At 33.4% G+C, this 16,561-nt stretch overlaps 1 protein-coding gene and 2 long non-coding RNA genes across 5 annotated transcripts in view; 1 reads left to right on the top strand and 2 right to left on the bottom strand.

Annotated features, from left to right (window-relative positions):
* LOC143231598 (uncharacterized) overlaps positions 1 to 835 on the bottom strand; it is an 88,026-nt gene extending 87,191 nt beyond the window's left edge. The window contains exon 1 of the long non-coding RNA XR_013017041.1: positions 559 to 835. This is a non-coding gene — a long non-coding RNA (uncharacterized LOC143231598). The remainder of the gene's footprint in view (positions 1 to 558) is intronic.
* LOC143231597 (uncharacterized) lies at positions 141 to 5,630 on the bottom strand. Its single transcript, XM_076466124.1, has 2 exons — positions 5,491 to 5,630; positions 141 to 1,069 (listed from the first exon to the last, which is right to left on the bottom strand). Exons 1-2 carry the CDS (start codon positions 5,537 to 5,539, stop codon positions 816 to 818), a joined length of 303 nt encoding a protein of 100 aa, XP_076322239.1. The 5' UTR covers positions 5,540 to 5,630; the 3' UTR covers positions 141 to 815.
* Positions 943 to 16,122, top strand: LOC143231600 (uncharacterized). 3 transcript variants are annotated; one of them, XR_013017042.1, is made up of 3 exons: positions 943 to 1,075; positions 5,739 to 5,844; positions 14,184 to 16,122. It is a non-coding gene; the product is annotated as an uncharacterized LOC143231600 (long non-coding RNA). The 3 variants fall into 3 exon arrangements; XR_013017044.1 differs by lacking the exon at positions 5,739 to 5,844 and having other exon boundaries at positions 945 to 1,075; XR_013017043.1 differs by lacking the exons at positions 943 to 1,075; positions 5,739 to 5,844 and adding an exon at positions 13,435 to 13,629.
* Positions 16,123 to 16,561: the final 439 nt, after the last annotated feature.

Raw genomic sequence — 16,561 nt, forward strand, 5'->3', positions numbered from 1 at the left:
TGTTTTCTTGAAAAACAAAATATCATCAGTTTGCAATAAATATCGAAAATAAACAGGAGTCTCTGTTTTTTTGATTTCAAGAAAAAGTCACATGTCTCTTTCTTTCTATTAATGTTATGCTAAAAAATGCAGGCCCCGCGCATGTTATCATATTGAGCATTTCTTTCTGTAAAGTAACACCACCATGGTCGTAAAAATTATACACTCCATACTACTGTAAAATTACTCCACATCAGCATAAAAATTACCCTGCCTTCCATGTAAAATTACTCCTATCAGCATTAAAATTACACTACCTTGCTATGTAAAATTACACTGTATTTGCATGAAAATTACGGTGTAATGCCATGTTAAATGACAAGATTTGTTTTTGCAATGCACCGTAAAAAATTACACTCCAGTGTAGCGTCAACTCTGCTGCCACTACATTGCAGTGTAAAATTACGAACAATTTCTAACAGTGTAAGTTAATAGCTAAATCTAAAAGTTTGTATTTTTTGGAGTTAAGTCCACCTTGAATATTAACGTGTAAGAATGTAAAGAAATTTTTGGGCTTACCTATTCCGAGGCTTCATAGATTCCGTTGGTGATGTATTGTTCTAGGGTATCGGGTGTTATACATCAAATCTTTAAATGATCTTGAGCTGCTTTACATGCCGTTATGAGGAACTGATCTCGGTCTATAATTTCGTTAGCAGAAGCAGCCATAACTGCAACGATGAACGCGATGACTTGTGAAGGCTTAATGACGTGCCAAATGGCAGGTTGTTCTTTAGCTGGCGCTTGTTCACTGTAACTTGATAGTGGTAGTTGTTTCACTGCGTCAGCATAACTGCGAGGTTGCTGCTGTTTGCTTGTTGATGGTTGATTAACAAATGAGGTTTGTCGAGGTAGAGGTAGAGTTGGGAACTAGCCGATAGGTACTGGTGCGGTTTGCACACTTGGAGTCTTGGAGAACTTCGCCTTGATAGCGGCAACAAACTGGAATTTGGGGCAGCCTCGGAAACATGCCGCGTGTTGACCTTCACAGTTACTACATGTGGTGTCGTTCCTTTCTTTCGGGCAGTTGCTGACGGTATGATCGTAGAAAGATATTTTATTATTATTATTATTATTTTGCTATTATTATTATTAATTTTATTTTATTATTTAAATTTATATATTTTTTTCTTTTCTTATTTTTTATATATTTAAAATATAAGTTAACTGGGGAGAGATATTTAGGACTAGCTTCATCACGTATGAGGTACCGGTCTAGTTCGCATAGTAATTCGTTTTTCATCCAATTCTTATTCAAGTACATAATTGTATTATGTAGGAGTCTATCTGGTATGGTTTATATGTTCGAGTATTTGTGAATGAACTGAGGTGATATAGTTCTTGGAACTCTGTATGCAGTTGTGAGGAGTGTGTTTTGGATTGTTTGTAGTTTGATTTTAATTATTTTATTGCTTACAGTTATCCATGCTGGAGCTGCATAATCTATTACAGGTCTAATATATGCTTTATAGATTTTTAGTATGTTATCTGTAGATGCTCCACTGTTTTTACCAGTTAAACTCCTAGCATAGTTAGTTCTTCGCCAGACTTTATTTTTAATTTCGTTCCCATGATTGATCCAAGTTAGTTTTGAATCATAAGTCAGACCTAAAAATTTTGCCGATGGGGCAATCTGGAGTAGTGTGCCATTCATATATAATTCTGGCTGTTATTTTTTGTGTATTGTCAATTTCGTAAAGACTACGAGTAGTGTTTTTGCTGTGTTTATTCTTATTCTGTATCTTTGACAGTATTCACTTACTCTATTTAGTTGCGGTTGTATGTTGGTGGCTGCTATCGTGGGTGTTGCGGCACTTTTCCAGACTGCCACATCATCTGCGAACTGTGAAGAGAATCCATGATTCGGATCCTTTACTGGCATGTTGTTTACATACATGATGAAGAGTATAGGACTAACCACCCCTCCCTGAGGGACACCAGCTTGTGGAGTAAAGTATTCAGAAAATGTTCCTTCAACATTTACTCTGCATTTTCTGTTTTACAAAAAGTTAGATAACCAGCGAATAATTCCTCGCGGTAGTTCCATTTCATATATACGGAACCTTAGACCATCGTGCCAAACAGTGTCGAATGTTTTCTCGATATCAAGGAAGCAAGCGACAGTACATTCTTTTTTATTGAAGCTATCTATTATGGTTTCTGTTAATCTGATTAGGTTGTCTGTCGTTTGTCTAAATTTCCTGAATCCCTTTTGTTCTTTTGGTAATTTTGATGTCCAAGAATGCGGAGAGTCTATTACTCATTATTCTTTCAAGAATTTTGCCTACACAGCTGGTCAGGCTGATTGGTCTGTAGCTATTAGGTTTATTCGCTGGCTTTCCTTCCTTATGGAACATTAATATATTTGAAAGCTTCCAAGAAACTGGGATGTATCCTGAGGATAGAGATAAGTTAAAAAGTGAATTTAGGTGGTCAAACAATTTCGGAGTACCCTTTTTTAGAAGGATAGCTCGTATTTCGTCTTCACCTGGTGCTTTATTTTTGTGTTTTTTATTGCTTCGAGTAATTCTTGAGGGGATATTTCATTTGTTATTAATGTGCTTGCATAATCTGTATCGAAACTTGTATTTGTATCAGTTACGTTTATTGGAAAAAGTGGTTCAAATTGATGTTTATTGTTTAATATGTGATTAGTGACTTTATTGTAGAAATATATATCCATATCTGGATCAGTGTGAGTTTTAAAAGTATTTTGAAGTTGATCTTTGAAAGCTTCGGCTATTTCTTTATTTGTGTGTGCTATAGTGTTATTATGTTCAAGTGCAGGATATTTCTTTGTGTTTGTGTTTTCATTTGTGAGTCTTTAAAGATGTGACCAGAATTTTTTCGGGTCAGTTTTATCATTTAGTTTAGTGCAGTAATTGTCCCATTTATTTTGTTTTTGTTGTTTTATTTGTGTTCTGATGTGATTTCTAATGTTGTTTATTTGCGTTTTGGTTTCTCTGTCTCTTGTTATCATGTACTGTCTTCTTAATTGTCTTCGTTTTTTGATGAGATTGATTATTTCTGTGGTGGGTTTCCATGTGTTGTTTTGGTATTGTTAACTTGGCTGCTTTCTGAAGACATTCCGTAATTGTTTGGCAATAGTTGTCCATTTCAATATGAGTTTTAACTTTTATAACTATTAGGTAACAGGTTGTCTAATTCCTGTTTATAATTTTGCCAATCTGCTTTTCTGTAATTAAATTTTTCTTTCCTATATGTTATATTTTTATGGGGAGCGAGATCAAAGACACAATATATTGGGAGGTGATCACTGTCAACATCCTTTCCCACTTGAAATTTTATTATTTTCTGGCTTAGATTATATGTACACATACACATGTCTGGTATGTCACTGGAGTTAGTGGCATACGCTGTATGTGTAGGGGTGGTATCATTTAATAAAGCTATATTATTATTGTCTATGAATTTTATTAGATTTCTACCATTGGAGGTAACATTTTTACTATTTAAGTCCCCCTTAACTATGGAGTTTTGGTTGTGGGAAAAGATGTTGCTAAGTAATGCTATATCTATTTGTTTATTAGGTGATCAGTAAATTCCTGCTACGGTTACTTTAGTTTTATTCCTTTGCAGGATATCTACAGTAACATGTTCATTGCTACTGCTCAATTTAATTTCTACTACTGAAAGCTCCATTTTGTAGAGCAGCATGATGCCTCTGTTTTCATCATTCTTATTTATTCTGTCTTATGGTTGAATAATTTGGTATTGTTATTGTATATCAGAGTTTCGCTTATTATTATAATATGGGGGTTAGTTTCTTGTATTAGTTCTTTGATCTCATGTTTCTTGGAAACTATTGCACCTTGGATGTTGATATATACTACTGTGAACATTGTGCTGTGAACATGTAACCAGTAAGTGTTGATATTATGTAGGGTATGTGGGGTGTGATGTGTTTTTTGGAGATATTAATCAGTAATTCTAAACAGTTAGTTGTCTGGTTTGGTTTGGTGTATTCTGTTACGAATTCTGTAATTATGTTTTTAATTATTGTTGTGAAAAGGCTTGTTTTATCTGGTGTGTTAATATTCGTTTCTTGTATGGTGGTGCTGTTTTCTTCTGGTTTTTGTGTTTAGGCGTTCTTATCCTGAGTAATAATGTTTTGTTCTTGGGGTTCTTTTCCTTTTAACATTTCTGCATATGTGGTTTTTGTTGTTTTATTGAATTCTGTTGATATGTCTGATTTTGGTAGGCTGTTTGTATTTGGTTGATTTTGTTCTGATGGTGTTCTTATCTGATAAATACGTTGTTTTATTTGTTTGTATTTATCACATTCTTTATAATTGGCTGTGTGGGTTTGACCACAGTTACAACATTTGGATGTTTCCTTATCTTTTTTACATTGATTGATATGGTGTTCCCCGCCACAGCCGCAGCACCTCGGTGTTGCTAAGCAGGCTGCAGAAACATGTCCATATCTTTGGCAATTGTAACATTGTGTTACTACAATTTCCGAAGTTTTTAGTTGTTCTACTTGGTATGTTTGATACCAAAGCGTTATTCCGTTTATTTATTAATTTTAGTATGTTGTAACTGTCGTCTATGTCAATACGTATAAGATTCGTGGGTGCCTGTGTTTTCTTTGAGATTATACGTTCTATATTATTATGTGGAATGCCTTGTTCATTTAAAGCTTGTGTGATTAATTCTAGGTTTATGGTCTGGTGAACCTCTCTTACAACAATGGCTTTAGGCTGCGGCTTACTTCCTGGAAGGTGTATTTTAATTTTTCCCGGTTTGAAGGCATCTGCTGGCCACTCCTTCACTAATCTGTTAAGGTCAGTCAGCAGCGTCTTGTCTTTGAACTAGGACACCGCCTCTAAGCAGACGCCTGATATTAATTATGGTTACGTGCGGCTTGCAGCGTTTAACCTCTGTCGCAAGTAGGGGTTGGTTGTACTGGCCTGGAATACCTTCTATAATAATTGCGAATTGTGGTGGTTTTGTTTTCTGTGCCATATTGTTACTTATTTTCTGTTGTTTCTGTAATGTGTTGTTTTTTTTTTCTTTTAGATGTGACTGTGATAAAATCTTCTTGGTCTTCTGTGTCTGGTTCACTGTCTGTGGTATTTTTGTGAATATTATTTTGACTGTTTTCAGTAGAATTATCAACATCCACGGCGTTTGTTTCAACTTCTGTTTCTTTAGCTTTGTTAGATATTTTATTATTAACGTTAGTTGCAGGGGAAGCCACCTCTACCTCGGTATTAGTAGCAATAACTGTTTCTTTTTCATTCTCGGTATTTTCCATTCAATTAGTTAATTTAATAATTTTTTTTTTTACTTTTCTTCTTTTTCTTACATTATTTTTGTTTGTTTTTTCAGCTGTACTGAGTTCCTTTTTTGCTATAGTACATAACGCTAACAATGGAGAGTTAGTTAAATTATTTTTTGATTTGCCACCAACAAGACTTGACTTACTTGACTTCTGCATTTCCTGATCAGTATCACTATGTTTTTCGTCTGCCATGGCTTGTCCTTGTCCGATTCTGGTTTCCAAGTGAGATCTGGGCCGCGGTTTCCCGCTCTGTTGTCGTTGATTTCTTCAGGTGGTCTCCGCTGTTGTATTGGTCTGTGTGGTCTATCGCACTTGTAATAACATATATATTCTTCAACTGTACTGGTTGGGGAAGCCTATCTATTCAAACTTTTTCCTTTTTTGCGTGAAGAGAGAACATCTTATGTGCCTCACACTCGCCAACCTAAAATGACGGAGAAAAACCACTCGTTGGACATTCAAGCTGTTGAACGGTTACGCTCACGTCACCTTTCGATGTAAGTGTACATATAAGGGACCGTTTCAAAAATTAATTGTTGAATGTATGGTGCAGTACATTAGCCCCATCCCAACAAAATAAAAAGTTAACGAGACTGTAATTTTATACACTACCTAGAAAATACTAGTTATTTTAGTTCCTAACTTGTACGAAACTATAGACCTAGAATTTTGACATAACAAACATCAAATTTAAACAGTACTGCACTCGCTAAAATCTGTATTTGTGTTCTCAATATTTACTTTTAAGTTAAGAAATGAATTAATATATTAAAATTTGAGTTATAATCTACAATTTGATTCCAAACTTATCGACAAATTTGTAAAATAATATTTTAATAAAATTTTAAATGCAAGTCAATAAACACGATGACCCGATGCGAAAGGGTTAATTAAGATAGTTAAAAGGGGTGTACATGGGTATGAGGTAAGTATTTTCTTACATATGTGTATTCTAAAATCTGTAGATTTTTTAAAACAAAGTTAGATATGTTACATGGGACCATACTACCATATTCGGCAACAAGGCTTATGTATATCTTATACACAAATATAAAAGTATCAGTTTTATATCATTTGCGAATTTCCCCGATTTTTCTGAGATAATATAACTGTTGAGTTCACTGGAATAATTGTTTTGATGTGTGTTGGACATGTTAGATTTGAGTTTAAGTTGATTCCGAAAATTTGATGTTCTCAGAAAGAGTGATTTCAGTGTCATATAGTTTTTTTCACGTTTAAAACATCTATAGAATAGTATCTTTAGGTCGTTTTTTTAGGGTTAAGCGGAACGCGCTATTTATTACACCAATCTATGATTGCACTAAAAGAAGTCTGAAATCTACGTGCGTCAGCGGAAGTGTTAGTTGAAGTGCTTCAAACGGCAACATCATCTGCATACTTAGACTTGCGTGTGCCATTCAGATTGGGAATGGGTATGCCATTAACAAATAAAGTGTGTAGGAAAGGATTAATGACCAATTCCTGAGGGACACTACCTTGTATATGGAACTATTGGACATATCGTTTGTTCTGACTTTTGTTATTCTGTTAGTTCAGAATTTAGCTATCCAGCGGATGAGGAATTCTGGTATTATAAATACGGATTATTTATATAAAAGAGCATTGTACGATATGGAATAAAAGGCACGTTTAAAGTCCAAGAGGACACCAACTAATAGATGATTACGGTTAAAGGTTTTGAAAGTTGATTCAGCGAGTCTCGCAAGGTGGTCAGTTATCTGTATTCGTTCTGCAAGCATTTTGGATATTCAATAAAATATTGTTTGTTTCAACAAAATAAATGAGTCTATTAATGCGAATGTTTTTCTAGTAGTTTATCTAAGTTCTTTAAAAGGTTAATGGGACTATAGTTCGACGGATCCTGCAAATATTTAGAGGACTTGGGAATTACTGTTATAGTTGGTATTATTTTCTTGATTCATTAAAGTTTTAAATTGTTTATAACGGATGATTAGAAATAATGTCTTTCTGAGATGTGCTTATGTAATTCATGTGTTAGTTTTCAATGTTTTATATCTGTAAATTGTTTCCTGGTGGAGACAACAGCATTTTTTATGGCTTCAGTTAGAAATATAGTTAGCTCATTCCATCATTTAGTGTTGTTAATATGGAAAGGAAAGTCTAAAGAGAGAGATTTTAACAAATTGTTAAATGTTTCTGAGTTTGTGTTGGAAAAGTAGTGAATCTAAGGTTTGTGATGAATATTGGTAGTTTTTGTTAAATAAGTGAACTGGGAGGAGATTATTACCAATATGTTCATTAACTTTAATGTTTGAGATGTGGTGCGAGATATGTGGGGTCGCTAGGACCAAATCTACAATGTCATTTGAGCCGTGAGTATGCACGTTTGTAGGTTGATCACTATTCATTTAAGTTTGGGTTAAGAAATTTTTTATGTAGAGCAGCGAACAACGTTTCGACCTTCTTCGTCAGGTTCACAAAGAAAGAAAGAGGTAACTGACCGATAGCTGACCAAATGTTGAAGGCGGTTGTGTAACTGAGTGTAAGAATTTAGAGGGCGAGCTTAAATGTTTGATATATATCTTTAATTTTGCGTTTGTTTATGTTTGTTTCTTTATTTAGTATTTGGGTGTTTTCTATGGTTGTGTTGTGTTTATTTGATTTGCAGTGTTCGAAAACGTGTGAAGGTGACTTTATGTTCTTCGAATCTAGTTTCCATTTTTCTACTTCTTTCTCCAGTATAGAAGTCGTGACAGTTATCACATTGTATTTTATAAATAATGTTGGTGTGGTGTTTGTCAGTGTAGTTTTTACGTGGTGTAAACCACAGTTTTATGCCTGGTTTTCGAATAAATTTGGTATTAACTGAAATACCATATTTTATCACTATATTTTGCTGAATGTTGGTTATTTTTCTCCTGATGTCGGGAATATATGGTATGCAGCAGTTTATGGTTTCGTGATTTCTTAACTCGTGGGATATATTTACTTCTGTTAGTTAATTTTGCTTTTTGTCTACGTGTGTGCGTATAATGTTTCCTACGGTTTGTGGAGGAACCTTATTGATATTAACGAAATATTGTTTTATTTTGTCTAATTCATCGTTAATTTTATCTGGTGAGCATAGTTTTATGGCTGTGTTTATTTGGTTTCTTAGTATGTTGAGTTTTTGTTTAGTTTCATGTACTGAATCCCAAGGAATGTATAGTCCAGTATGGGTGATTTTTTTCGGTGGATTTCTGTGTTAAATTGTGTATCGGTTCTTCCACTTTTGAAGTTAAGAAATGATATTTGATTGATTTATTCCTGTTCACATGTGAAGTTAATGTTGGGATATATAAAGGTGATTGAAAAAATTAAGTGTGTGTTCTGTAGATATGAATCCCGCAATCGTGTCGCTAACATATCTGTACCAGCATAGTGGTGGATGTAATGTTCTGTTAATTGCTTGTGTTTCTACTTATGTTATAAAAATGTTGGCTAGAACTGGTGATATTGGGTTTCCCATGTTTAGGCCATTTGTTTGTATATAGTTGTGGTTGTTGAACATGAAGTTTGTCTTCATCGTGGTGAATTCTATGAGGGTTGCTAATTGGTTGCTGGGAATGTCTATAGATGGGTTAGGGTCTCAGATATAGTTCTAAGACTATTTTGCTGGCTTCAGCGATTGAGACTTCTGTAAGGAGGGATATGACATCGAAACTGGTCATTTAAGGCTTTATGATTAAGTTGATTAAGATTAGACTTGAAATTGAAAGAGTCATTGAACGAGCTGGTTGATGTTACATATTTGGAGAATGCCCATGCTATGTATTTACCAAGACTAATTAAACGATTCATTTGTGGACATTATTGGTCGTAGTGGACAATCTGGTTTATGAGGTTTGGGGATGCCGTATATTTGTGCTGTGTTGAGTCGGTCTTGCATAGGTAGGAATAAAATGTTTTTGAAATTGTGTTAGTTTTTTTTTTCATTTTTAGTAGTATTTTGTTTAGTTGCTTTTCGTGTGTTTTTGTTAGATTTGTGTGTATTGGTTTAAATATGTTTTATGTCTTGTTTTAGGTTTTTAGTGGAATTAATGTCCCTTTTTGAAAGATTGTTTTTTAGCTTTCTGTTTTGTGAAATTATGTTGACGGTTTTGTGAGAAAATTCTTTGGAAAAAAGTTTAAGATGTTGCTTTTAGGTGTTTCTGGAAAATATAAATGTTTAACTTGTTCTGCAAAGTTTGGCTGTTGGATCTCAATAAAGTTGTCGAAGTTGTCTTCTTTCTGTTGGTTCTTTTTCGTTGTTTCCTTGCTTCTGGCTAGAAACATGTTTTAATTCCTAAGGTTGGAATGTACCTAGGAGCTATCGCGAAGTGGAGTCCTTTATTAAGTAGTTGTATCTCGTCTGTGTGTAATTGTCGGTCGAATCTGTTAATTATGAGGTTAGTCAACGGTTTGTCGTGTTGGTGTCTTTTCTGTTGTTTTCATCTTAGTTTTTTGTGGCAGATATTTTTGTCCCTGTCATTCCTAGTGTTGATTTGGTTTATGTTTCGTTGCATAAGTTCGTAAATCTCTGGTTTATTTTGGCTATTCCATTTTCTAATGTTGTTTCCATCTTAGTTTTTCTAGTTTTTTGGTGTGGCAGATCTTTTTGTACCTGTCATCTCTGGTGTTGATTTGGTTGATGTTTCGTTGTGTAAGCCCGTAAATCTCCTGGTTTAATTCAGCATACCAGTTGATGGTCTAGGTTCATTTTTTTGCTTTTGGAAGTCATGTAGTTCTTTGTATTTCATGTCCAACATGGCTTTAAGTAGTTTTTATCTGTAAATTTTGTATAATGTTTGTGCATTGATTAGAATTTTTTGATATGTTTATTTTTATGAAGTTGTTGGTTAGTTGTTCCTTTCTATATTGTTGAACGAAATAGATGTCATTTTTTCTATTGATAATTGATAGACACAACATATCCATGGAAAACACCTAAATACTAAATAAAGAAACAAATAAACAAATGTAAAACTAAAAAAGCCTTATTCACACAACAACTCAAGCCCAAAATAAACCAATACAAAGGAACACCTTTGCTGATAAATATATCAAACATCTAAGCACGCCCCATATATTCTTACACTCAGTTACACAACTCCCTTGAAACATGTATTCAGTTATGAATACATAACTGACTGATCAGTCAGTTACCTCTTTCTTTCTTTGTGAACCTGATGATGACCGACGAAGGTCGAAACGTTGTTCGCTCCTCTACATAAAAATTTTTCTCAACCCAAACCAGACGTTTTTACATATAATATTTCTATTATTGTTTACTCGAGGAATTGATTTAATATTATATCCTAGAAAATTCAATGGATGATTATGTTTCAGTAAAGTTTTTGTCAAGAGAAAATATAATTGCATCCTTCTACTGTACAGTTGTAAAGTTCAATCTTCTTATGGAATGAGCCTCTCTAAATACTTATATGTAAAAATAAAACCATTTGCTTTTGTGGACTCGACGAAAAACACACAATTATTTAAAGTTCTGAATGCAACTATTGTAACCAACAGTATAACAAACATTTGAGTAAAGTGGCATTTTACATAACTCAAAGGATTTATTATAAACACGTGCTAGCTCCCCAGCACATAAGGTACTAAATAGTGAGGGCGGTGATCTGTAAGACAATGATTACGCTTTCCATGATTATAGTTATATTTCCATGATAGTTACTGATCATGGAGTGAAGTGGAGTTGTGTTGTGCTGATAGGTAAGCTACTGACAGTATTCTATGAGGTTGTCCAGAAATAAATGTCTTTTTGAACTGCGAAGTTCGGAAAAGTATAAACCAGTGATGTAAAACATGCTTTAATCAAAGTAAACATCATTTTCTTGAACACACTTTTGCCAATGTTTAACAATGCTGTTTATGCCCCTGCTGTAGAAATCAAGAGTTTCTATGGTCAATGAACTCCCTGAAAGCTTCTTCTGCAGCTGCTTATTTTTGAAAGCATTTATTGTTCAAAAATTTGTCAAAGTGCTTCAAAAAATAAAAATATCTAGGGTAATGAGGTGGTTGGCAATGCTTGTGCCTAGCTGTTCTTCAAGCTTCCATATTGTTATGCGAAGGTCTGTCTTAACTGCTTCTCTTAATGTGTTTTCATCTAAGGATGGCTTTCTTCCACGACCTTCGTGGTCTTCAAGACATTCATCTCCATATCGAAACCTTTGAAACCAGCGTTGAACTGTATGTTCAGTAACAGATCCATGGCCGAATGCCTGGCTGATGTCCGTGTAGTTTCGGTAGCTTTTCGTCTCAGTTTGAAGTTGCAGAGGAAAATCGGACAAAAGTTCTTCTTATCCATATTGCCTTGGGGGTTACAAAACTTACTCTGAATAGAGTTGACACAGCAAACAATTAAGACACTTTGTAAGTGACAAACGTTGAATTAAACCAACCAAACAACCAATGATAAGTTACTCAATATTCAGCTTCTAATTGTCATCGTGAGAATTCCAACATTTATTTCTAGACAACCTAATAGGAGCTCGTTACTAAGTGACCTTGTGGTTGGGTTTTAACATTTATTCGAGTTTAAGAGTCTTGGAAACAGGCAACCCCACCACGTATCTGATGGTTAAATTAAGAATGATCGAGAGATAGTGAAGGAGAGATTTATAGCAAAACGTAGGTAACTGTTGTATGTATTATGAAACGTATCTCTACTTTAATATTTTAACATTTTACACAGGTTAGAGTCTGGAATAAACAGATTCAGAGAAAGGAAGTTTTATGCTTAATGGTGATTTTTTCTGGTGATTCTTTTCTGAACCAAGAGGTAGATTAAACTGCGATGATTGTCAGAAACATCTTGTCACTATGACTTAGATTTGCTACTAACCAGGAATTATGTCAGTCACTTGGTCAAAAAAACCAACGAATGTTTACAGTTTATTTTTTAAACACTATATGGCGATGACTCCTATAAAATATATGAAGTGCATTTTATAATTACTACTATTTCGTTATTTGTAATTAATACAGTTATACATAATAAAATCAATGTAGTATCCCTCTCTACTTTCCAATATATTTAACCACGTCTCGCCACAAGAGATATCTATAACATAGGTGTACTAGTATGTGTAATACCTACACTAACGGTATTTTAAAATATGAAAATATCTGATAGAAGCTTGAAAACTTAAATGAAAGCACGTAGTAAAACTAGATTTTCAAACTATCTAGTAATTCTCGATGTTGGAAGGATAATTTAACCGTGAATTCAACTGAAATGTTAGAGAATATTTGAAATTATATAAAATAAAATATTTTGGAAAGGATAAAGTTTTCTCAATGTTTTTAATATTGTTTCTGTATATAGCATTAAAGTAAAACTGTGCATCTATGGTGGCACTTTGTTGTTACTTCTGGTCTGTGCTAGTCCTATATTAGAAATCATGTGTCTGTAATAATGAAGTCACATTGTCAGAAGTTAATTGTTGTCACTTTTACAGAGATAGGCCTGTTTCAGACATCTATATAGGATCAGTAAACTTAGTAATAGTAGTTGTTGTTTTGAATTGAGCACAAAGCTACACAATAGGCTATCGGTACTCTACTCACCACGAGCATCGAAACCCGATTTTTAGCATTGTAAGTCCCGCAGACATTCCGCTGTGCCACTGGGGAGATAATATTCGTAGGTCTATTTGTGGTCTAATTCAAGCATTGGGTCTAATAGATAAACATAACGTAAGGCTTAGCTGAAACAGTATTAGATAAATTTTATTTTACTTTTAGTTTCTTGTGATTCTTCTCATACTTCAACATTCTGGATATTGAATTTCTCGTCTTAAACTCTGTTACTAAATGAAACATCAACAACAAGGGGTATCTAATTCTAAAACATTTTACTAATAGAATCCTCTGTTACGTGGTATTTATTAGTTGGAGTTTATACATTAGTTTTATCATCATTACCTATTTTCAAAGAAGGCATCATATATTCTAGAGAACTACAATTTATTTGAATAAATTCGGTGTTTAAATTGGTAACTATATTAGCCTGAGTTCTCATATGGTTCATTAAAACAAATTTTATTTAAATCTGAAAAGTTAGAGCCTGGAGAACAATACAGTTACCTTGTGTTTACAAGGAAGAACCCTGGCTCAATTAAGAAAGTCAAGTTTAAATGGGTCAGCCAAAGTCCTACCTTATTTGATCTCGAGTTTTGACGCGGTGAATCTAACAAAGGCGAAAAAGAATTGTATCTGAGCAGAGTGTCTATCAACCCTATTAACACCGGAGATATAGAGTGAGTTCAGTGATAATAAGTAGCGGTTTTAGAACTAGTAACGACTAGAAATTAAATCATCGTGTAATGATCTATAGCGGCAAAATCACTAAGAAATCATAAAAGTATTCACTCTTGCAAGCTTGTGCATTGTTTTATTTATAAATAGCATTTTATGCGAATAAACTCGTTTTAAGTGTTATCCAAAACATATGATCCACGATTTAAACCTCTAATGCAAAATTATTTTAATCATGAAAAAGTTTTATAGTTAGACAAGATATTCTTTCAGTTTTGTTAAACATGGGGAGGCCCCCATTCATTGTGAAAATCGTAATGTTCTTGGTTCTATTTCGTGACTCTGATATATATTCTTTTCTCATTTACATCCACGAAAAGATAATATAAGAATTGTTCTGTATCTGGAAATTATAGCCTTGGTACTGTTGTATAATGTTTGTATGCATAAGGAAATAATTTATTATCACTATTATTCAAAAGCTGTATTTAATATTCATGCTTTGCTGAAAGAAAAAAACAACATGATTCACAGAGTTTTATGTTTTATTCAACAGAGGACGAAAGATAACGCCTTCCTCCTTCTGCTACAAGACAGATGAGCCGATCAAATCTAATGAACGTGTCGATTTGAACCCTGGTGAATGTGAAGAAAGTATACAATGATTTTATATTCAAGATCAGGAACACTCTTGAAAGTAAATAATAAAGTTTTACATGACCAAGCCAATATGAGAAACTATATATTTCGGCAACTTTATGCTAATATATACGACCTGATAGATCAGAAATACGTTTAAGGATTTACAACACTAAAATCCAAGGTTCGATACTTCGAGATAGACACAACCTACTGTGGTTTTACTGTAAAGAAAAAAGCCAGGCATAACGGTTTAATACACTGTAAATGTAAAGGTAGTAAATGTTGTATATAACAAACTAATATTATAGCACAAGATTCCTATTTAAGCTTCACGCCTATTCAAAACTATTAAAAATAGAATCATATGATCTGTTCTGATGGCAGACTTAGCAAGTGGAAACTTAGCTTCATTAAGACGGTAGTTTATGTCTTAATCACAGTATAATATATTACAATTGTGCCTAATTTTATGTATATATTTTTATTCCAAATGTCTAAACTTCAATACTAGAAAGTATTGTTTTAATCTTATTAACTCACCATAAAATAACACTGTCAATTTAACCAGTTACAGTATATCACTGTATTGTAATTTGTTATCATTCACAGTTTTCGGAAGAAATATTAATTTCTTAAAAATAACAAGTATTTTACCCTTAAAGTTTGTAACGAATCAAAGCTTTTCTCTGTAAAACTACCTGCTTCTCTGGCATGGTTTATTTCTGATGAGTCTAGAGTTATCGAAATGCGTATAGTTTTGATGTTGTCTTTCAACAATAAGATTTTATTGTACATTTTAAACGTTGTTCCTGGTTTTGATTTTATAATTTCTGTAGAAGTTGCACTGAATTAGCTTCCTACAATGACATAAATCTAGTTGTAAAAGGAAGCAAATATGTACAAACCTTTAGAAGTTTTAAAATAATATTATTATTTGTGTTTTCAGAAAATTTATCAAACCTATATCGTGCTACTTGAGTAGGAATTTTATTTGGATTTAACTGAATATTGTGTGGCTTTATTTAAAGCAATCTAACGGGCATAGAGTACGTTTCTAGTTATAAAGTGACAAATCACTGTTTCATCAGTTGGATATCTGTACTTGTAAACATATATTCGTAATCGTAATTCTCATTAATATCTTTCAATGTTTAGTCTGTTTAGATGTAATTTGCTCCTAAATTCATGTACATTAACTCAACAATGCAAAACCTTTATAATGAACGTCCCTCGGTGATACAGCGGTAACCTGATGTGGCTTTGCTATAAGAAAACGCACACACCTTTATAATGGGATAATAACCATAAACTGAATAATAATATTTATATAACAGGTAAACGAAAGAAAACTTGAGAAATAGCACAGTAAACTTTTATGTCCTATGACAAATAATTACACTACGCCTTTTATACTTTTAACACCACGTGTAAAAACATCCAATATACATTGACATCTTTTCATTTGTTTGGCTTGAGCCTTATATAGGGCAAAAAACCAAATAACTAAAAGATGTATAGTTTAGGTTTCTGGGCAGTGGTACGAACAATAACCAAGAAGAAAATACCCACAATTATAACTTTAATGCTTCCAACACATTGAAATACAATTCAGTTGAATGTGCCCATTTTGGATCATTTTAGAGAAGTCCATAAAGAAGCATACTTAGAAATCTTTGATCAGTTACTCTTTGGGATTTGATACAAATATATATATATTTTTGTTGGCTTCACGCAATGATCTAGACTTTTTACGATGTTTCTGGTGTCAAAACTGGCCATGTTTGGATTGTATGTTAAAGAGATGTTGCATTTTCTCCAATGTTGTCCTCTTTAATATTGATTATATCTTTAAAACAGGGTTATATCTTTAATGCTGATAATATCTTTAATTTCGATTATGCTTTTAATACTGATTATATCTTTAATGCTGGTTGTATGTTTAATACTAATTATATCTTTAATTCTAGTTATATTTTTAATTTTGGTTATTATGGCTTTGCTATAAGAAAAACACACACACACAATTTTGGTTGTATCTCTGATACTAATTATACCTTTAAGACTGGTTATATCTTTAATACTGGTTATATCTTTCTCACTATCAAGAACACTTGGTTATTGTATTGTAATGTTTGATTAAGTAACACCTAAATATCACATTTATATTACAACCAAGGATGCTTTTTCATTTTTAGATACCTTGAAACATCCTTTAAGGATGCGTTTGTCGCGAATAGCCCGGCATGGCCAAGCGTGTTAAGGCGTGCGACTCGTAATCCGAGGGTCGCAGTT

The sequence above is a fragment of the Tachypleus tridentatus genome, chromosome 11, assembly GCF_004210375.1.
Source record: "Tachypleus tridentatus isolate NWPU-2018 chromosome 11, ASM421037v1, whole genome shotgun sequence".
Lineage (NCBI taxonomy): Eukaryota > Metazoa > Arthropoda > Merostomata > Xiphosura > Limulidae > Tachypleus > Tachypleus tridentatus.

Coding starts and splice junctions, on each gene's coding strand:
- LOC143231597 (XM_076466124.1), bottom strand. CDS start 5,539: ATGGCAGACGAAAAACATAGTGATACTGATCAGGAAATGCAGAAGTCA. Junction 1,070..5,490: donor TCAGGAAATGCAGAAGTCAA/GTAAGTCAAGTC, acceptor TCATACCGTCAG/CAACTGCCCGAAAGAAAGGA.